At 34.4% G+C, this 7,500-nt stretch overlaps 1 protein-coding gene across 3 annotated transcripts in view; it reads left to right on the top strand.

The window, feature by feature from the left end:
- LOC121373485 (NADPH oxidase 5-like) overlaps window positions 1–7,500 on the top strand; it is a 50,282-nt gene that overhangs the window by 16,159 nt on the left and 26,623 nt on the right. For 2 of the 3 annotated variants that reach the window (XM_041500153.1, XM_041500154.1), the window contains exon 2: window positions 4,638–4,804. In XM_041500153.1, coding sequence (XP_041356087.1) covers window positions 4,656–4,804 — 149 coding nt within the window. In that variant the 5' untranslated portion in view covers window positions 4,638–4,655. Of the gene's footprint in view, window positions 1–4,637; window positions 4,805–7,500 lie in introns of those variants that run through there. The other variant, XM_041500155.1, reaches the window with a different exon arrangement.

Raw genomic sequence — 7,500 nt, 5'->3', positions numbered from 1 at the left:
ATAAAACTTTAAATTTCTAATTCGAAGATCACAAACATATTAATGGTAATAACAGGAGTAAGGACAGATATTGTGTTTAAATATACAGACAATTTTATTCCGGTTGCAAAAACAACAACAACTACAACATAAAAACAAAACAAAGCAAAAATGTAGCTCGCAAAGTTGGCAATTGATTTAACTTGAAACAAATGTGTTAAAATAATGAAAAAATGTCCAATACAAACATTTGGTACAACAGTGATTTCATTAAAGATCACAAAGTACATCAAAAAGGAAATAAATCTTTATTCCAGATTTGTAATGGAGAATGGACAATATATCAATTATGAGAAGTGTAAAGATCAGTACAATATTAAATTAAAACTTCAAAAATATGCCACTTTTAAAAAATGACTCTTAAAATTTTATTTGTAAAGGAAAAACTGAAAACCAATAACTCGCAGAACTGTTGTGTAGAAAATAGACTCTATAGACAACGGTACCGGCCTCGGTGGCGTCGTGGTTAGCCATCGGTCTACAGGCTGGTAGGTACTGGGTTCGGATCCCAGTCGAGGCATGGGTTTTTTAATCCAGATACCGACTCCAAACCCTGAGTGAGTGCTCCGCAAGGCTCAATGGGTAGGTGTAAACCACTTGCACCGACCAGTGGTCCATAACTGGTTCAACAAAGGCCATGGTTTGTGCTACCCTGCCTGTGGGAAGCGCAACTAAAAGATCCCTTACTGCCTGTCGTAAAAGAGTAGCCTATGTGGCGACAGCGGGTTTCCTCTCAAAATCTCTGTGGTCCTTAACCATATGTCTGACGCCATATAACCGTAAATAAAATGTTTTTTTTTTTTGACTCAATTCAATTCTTTATTCACCGTAAGCATAGCGGCTTATTGGTATGGTACTTAACCGTTATGCCACCTGGTGTTGACTTTTACCTGTTTAGAGCAAGCCTTATTGGCGTGGCTAATGTTGCATGCTCTGGCTGTTACGTACAGACGAAGACAGGTGCTTGTTTCCACATGTAATATTTTGGGGACGGTTATTTTGGGACTAGGTTCTGCAAATATTTGAATATGTTTTAATACATACCACTCATTTAACAGTGTTATTCTATTTAACAGGGCGGGACGTAGCCCGGTGGTAAAGCGCTCACTCGATGCGCGGTCGGTCTGGGATCGATCCTTGTCGGTGGGCCCATTGGGCTATTTCTCGTTCCAGCTAGTGCACCATGACTGGTATATTAACGGCCGTGGTATGTACTACCCTGTCTGTGGGATGGTGCATATAAAAAATCTCTTGCTGCTAATTGAAAGGTGTAGCCCATGAAGTGGTGACAGCGGCTTTCTTCTCTCAATATCTGTGTAGTCATATAACCGTAAATAAAATGTGCTGAGTGCGTCGTTAAATAAAACATTTCCTTCCTTCCTATTTAACAGTTCCAGTGAGAACCTCGTGATGTCTTACTACATAGTTAATAATGTGTTTCTTGGCATTTTCATTTTCAAAAAGACTGCTTACAATTCTATTCTATATAATAAAACAGGTGATCTTTAGATAGATATATATTTCCCCATATAGTTTATGTTATTACCCCAGTTAATTAGTTCTCGTAACAAATACATCTTTTTGATAGATATTAGAATGAACGTGAATATATATTTCAACAGAAATGCTGAGTTATGTAAGACAATATAAATGTAGGGTTTAAAGTGTGTGTTTGTTGTTGTATGGTTGTTGTTTTGTTTTTTGGAGGGTGGGGGGTTGGGGGTAAAATGTTTGAATATAGATAAAAGATAGATTTAATATTTGGAACACTCACTGAAATCAGATACCTATAGATAAGCTATGGTTACAAATCTATATTACCAATACGCATATAAGCGGGAAGAGAGAGAGAGAGAGAGAGAGAGAGAGAGAGAGAGAGAGAGAGAGAGAGAGAGAGAGAGAGAGAGAGAGAGAGAGAGAGAGAGAGAGATTGATTTAATGTCTAATCATAGTAATGTATCAGCAAAGTAATAATAATAATAAAAAATACAGTTGGTTCTTTGAAGCAAGCATGTCACGACTTAGGGGATCATTGCCAGTGCCAAGGTCAGGGCATTGTCATAGTAGGTGAATCAACGGACAGCTTTGTAGTAACAATAACCACCCAGGGGGAGGGCAGGCACCAACACCCACTGTCTTGTATTCTGTTGTCTTGTTCTTATTTATTCTATCTTCAAGTATATGTTGGTACACGAAATAGATTTTGTTGTAGTGGTGTTTACAAATTTGGATTTATTCTGATAAAATATCGACCATAGTGCTGGTATTAGGCATGTAATTGACATGTATCTGGAGTCACTCAGCCGTAATTTACAAGTTCTATTCTTTTCGCTGGTCAGTGAGTTTGGAGATAATTGAAGCGAATGAAGCATGCGACTAAACAAGCGATACTGAATCCAGGCTCTGTGTGCGTATTGGTTTACCAGCTGTGAAGGAGTATTGGTTTAGCTAGTAGCCTTAAAGGGACATATCCTAGTTTTAAACACTACAGCATCTTTTTTCTCACTATTAAAGCCGTTTATGATCACTGAAATCAAACATTACTTATATTGTATTCTTTAGATCATCCATTCTCGTAGAACCGAAGTGTTTCTGGTCATCCTGGTGTTTGTAGTACCAAAAACAAAAACAAAACATTTTTCATTTTTTTTAAAACATACGTGCATCTCAGAAGTAGCGGTTTATTGATTCGAGTTCTAGTCTATTTTTAAGGATATTTCCCGTTTTAACGTCACAGACTCTTCTTTCACTCTATTGTAACTTTATCCAAATGAGTTACAGGTTTGTAAATGAACTAAACTTAGTGTCAATATTTTACGCCTTAGTTGTTAATAAACACGAAATCTATCTGAAATCAATGGAAGAATGAATGAATGAATGAATGAATGAATGTTTAACGACACCCCAGCACGAAAAATACATCGGCTATTGGGTGTCAAACTATGGTAATGCAAATAAATAAAATGATGATCAACATCAATATAAAAATTCAAGGTTTAAACAAAAACAGTGTAAAGAACAGTGTAAAGAACTGTGCAAAAACACAAATATCACAGAATTTTACGGATACTGAATTTTACTCAAAACTTCAGTTTTGTGCTGTATTGGCCATTCTCAAAGAAAATGTTACACCCCTGCACCACGGTGAGATTACAGCACGCGCAGGGGTCAATGGACGAATGATGTTAACATTATATATTTATATTATTTTGTTTTCTTACACACTTGTTGGTGAGAACATTATTCGTTATTTACACATATAATATGTCCGATAACATTTCACAGACATACGACTAGCTGCACCTAGGTGATGACCAGGTCACCAATGCCATACCATCCTGATCCAATGAAAAACACATGGTTGAAATCGATCACTAGAAGTGACGTACACGTTAACCTGAAACTGTTTTCTCTGTGACGCATAAGTTAACTATAAGTGCTAGGGCCGTACATAGGTTTTAGTTGGAAAAGGAATTTGAATTTATTTTAAAACTGTTTTCTGGAGATAAGTAAGAAATAGAATGCTACATTCGTGTCCGTTAAGATACCATTATCTTACAACTCGTTGTTTAAAAACGTATTTTCAAACAACTCGTTATAAGATAAACGGTATCTAACGGCCACTCATGTAGTATTCTTTATGTATCACTGGTGAGTAGAATATTACCGTGTTTTTTTTTTTTGGGGGGGTGGGGGTCGAAAAAGACTTTCCTTTTGAGGGTGAGCTAAAAAAAAGAGAATAAACCCCCAGAAGAAAACAACAAAAGAAACAGCTTCTTCTTAACATTAAATGTACTTTGCCATCAAAACAATTTTAGCAAAATGTTTGTTTGATACTATCGATTCCTTGCTTGGAATATTATTTATACACGACGCAGTGCGGAAGCTATATGACGGTTTTCGATGCCTGTACTGGTGCTCTAATGGTGGCAGTCCTCTTACAGGCGTAGTTTATACCATTTATCTTGATCCACGTCAGCTATCCTTTTCTAGACAAATCCATGACAGTGATTGGTGGCTACATACCATCACGACTCTGTCGTACCTTCTTTTGGTAACCTCTTGTGCAGAGGTACGGTTCTTACTATGTTAATGGCAGATTCATAAACATTGTGTATTTTATACTGTTCAGGGGCCAATTTCATAAAACACTGTAAGTTTACGTCTGCCACTAGCAATTATACCGGATATATGTTTACGTGTGTCTGGCCTCTATTTCACGAAGAAATTTACATCATTACAGAAAATGGAGCATTTTAAGGACGAATGGAAATGAAATATGTGTACTTTTAACTATATTTGTTGAACTATAACAGTAATAAAAAGTGTAGTTTAGTCGTAGATTTACGTTTACGTGCAAGACTAGGCTTACGATGTTTAGTGAAATTGGACCCTGGTGTACTATTGGTGATTAGATTAACGTCAATTCCCTGTGTTTCTTCATTGAAATAACTGTTAATCTTCTCTAAACATGTTATTTAAGGAACAAATATTATATGTAAAAATTACTTCTATAAACAGAAAAAAACTATTACGAATTTGGTTTTGAAAATACCTTATCTGCATTGTGTGTGATTTATTGTCTATATTTCATACAGATAGCCTAAAACGCAGCGATGTTTTCAAAGCCAGCGGCGAACAAAGTACTTCCAGTGGAGATGCAGGTGGAACCTGCCGCCGAAACTGACAAGCCACGTGATCAGTGTAATGGACGGAACACTAAGAGGACAGACACAACAAACACGCAACCTGATGAACATGTGGAGTATGTAGCAGCAACTGTAGTAGTAGCAACTGTAGTACTAGTGGCAGTAATAGTAGTAGTTGTTGTAGTAGGTAGTAGTAATTATAGTATGACAGTAGTAGTAGGTAGTAGGTAGTAGTAGTAGTAGTAGTAGTAGTAGTAGTAGTAGTAGTAGCAATAATAATGTAGTAGTAGTAGCAGTACTAATAGTAGCAATAGTAGTAGTAGTAATATTAGTAGTAGCAGTATTAGTAGTAGTAATAGTAGTAGTAGTAGTATTAGTAGCAATAGTAGTAGCAGTAGTAGTAGTAGTAGCAATAGTAGTAGTAGTAGCAATAGTAGTAGTACAATAGTAGTAGTAGTAGTAGTAGTAGTAGTAGTAGTAGTAGTGGTAGTGGTAGTGGTAGTAGTAGTAGTAGTAGTAGTAGTAGTAGTAGTAGCAGCAGCAGCAATAGTAGTAGCACAAATGAACACAAACAAATTGATATAATAACAAGAAATGCTATCACATCGATTTGAACTTATAAGCAAAATAACTACTCATATAAAATCACAAAACTTTCAATATAAAATTATGCATCGAATTCTAACTACAAATTCGCATTTACATAAATATGGTATAGAACCAGATGATCTATGTATATTTTATATTCAAGAAGCTGAAACGACAGAACATTTATTTTTGAATTGCTATTATACAAAACAATTATGGCAGGATTTAAAAATATGGTTTGACTTCAAAATAGGGTCTACTACACCTATTGAATCAAATGATAACCTACTGGGAAGTCCAAAACATAGTGTTCTTCTTAATAACTTGTTAGTTGTAATAAAACAATACATTTATAACTGAAGATGTAATAAGAAAAGACCAACTTTGTGCGAAGTTGCAAGTATTATAAACTACCATAGAGAAATTGAAAAATATTTATGTTTGGAGAGTGTCGAACGTTTTACTAAAATGGAATATCCTCCAATTGTAACTGAAATACACAAATTATTAAAATTCCTTTCTATATTTTTCAACTTATTCGCCATCTATTTTTAGATTAAAGACCGTTTCTTTTCTTTTTTCCCTCTTTTTTTCTTCTTTTAAACATTCCATAAGTATGGATATATGTTTAAGTTGTAGTGATGTCGTATTTGGATGTATACTTGTATAAAATTACTGACAACAGATATATGTTTAAGTTGTAGTGATGTCGTATTTGGATGTATACTTGTATAAAATTACTGACAATAGATATATGTTTAAGTTGTAGTGATGTCGTATTTGGATGTATACTTGTATAAAATTACTGACAACAGATATATGTTTAAGTTGTAGTGATGTCGTATTTGGATGTATACTTGTATAAAATTACTGACAAGAGATATATGTTTAAGTTGTAGTGATGTCGTATTTGGATGTATACTTGTATAAAATTACTCACAACAGATATATGTTTAAGTTGTAGTGATGTCGTAGTTGGATGTATACTTGTATAAAATTACTCACAACAGATACATGTTTAAGTTGTAGTGATGTCGTATTTGGATGTATACTTGTATAAAATTACTCACAACAGATATATGTTTAAGTTGTAGTGATGTCGTATTTGGATGTATACTTGTATAAAATTACTCACAACAGATACATGTTTAAGTTGTAGTGATGTCGTATTTGGATGTATACTTGTATAAAATTACTCACAACAGATATATGTTTAAGTTGAAGTGATGTCGTATTTGGATGTATACTTGTATAAAATTACTCACAACAGATACATGTTTAAGTTGTAGTGATGTATTTGGATGTATACTTGTATAAAATTACTCACAACACATTCCAATTACGCTCCTATCTCTTCTTTTTTCTTCTCTTTTTTCCTTCTATGTTTTCTCAGACACACATATGCTTTATTATACGTCATCGTCATCGTCATCACCATCACCATCACCATCATCATCATTATCACCACCACCACCACCACCACCATATATTATGCATGATATTATACCGTATTAATGTCATTAATTAATTATATACATTATGGGTCTTTTTGTTGTGAGGTGTATATGTTATAAGGCACTAAATATGGCTCCCCAGTCTGGGGACAATAAATCTTCATTTAAAACAATTTATTTGAAATAATAATAATAAATAGTAGTAGTAGTAGTAGTAGTAGTAGTAGTAGTAGTAGTAGTAGTAGTAGTAGTAGTAGTAGTAGTAGTAGTAATAGTAGTAGGTGCAAAAGCAGCAGTTATAGTAGTAGTAGTATAGTACCAGTATCAGTAGTATTAGTAGTAGTAATTCTAGTTGTGGTATTTTTATGTTTGCTTATACAAAAAGTAAACAAGTTAAAACCCAACCTTGTATGATGTTCAAGAGACAGGTATTGTATTTTATTGACTATTTTATGTCCGAAAACAGCACCTTAATTATTATTGTCGCCAAAAGGACAATGTGTTTGTTTCTCTGTTTGTTCATTTTCCACTCGAATGATTAGTCAATGAGATTATAGTTTCTATTCCTTAACAATTCAAATAAAAACAATGCAACGCTCATTGCTGTTATTGCCCTCCTGTCTGGCGTCTCATTTTGTGACTTACAATTTTGAATCTGTTGCTATTTTAACAATATTTGACCTATGGGTCTACCTACCAACCTATCTATCTGCCTATCTCTATGTCTATATGGCTGTCTGTCTATCTATATAGTATATATCTGACTGCCT

The sequence above is a fragment of the Gigantopelta aegis genome, chromosome 5 (genome assembly GCF_016097555.1).
Source record: "Gigantopelta aegis isolate Gae_Host chromosome 5, Gae_host_genome, whole genome shotgun sequence".
NCBI classification, from domain to species: domain Eukaryota; kingdom Metazoa; phylum Mollusca; class Gastropoda; order Neomphalida; family Peltospiridae; genus Gigantopelta; species Gigantopelta aegis.
Note: the sequence above shows the minus strand (reverse complement) of the source record. Positions and strands in the feature narration are given on the sequence as shown.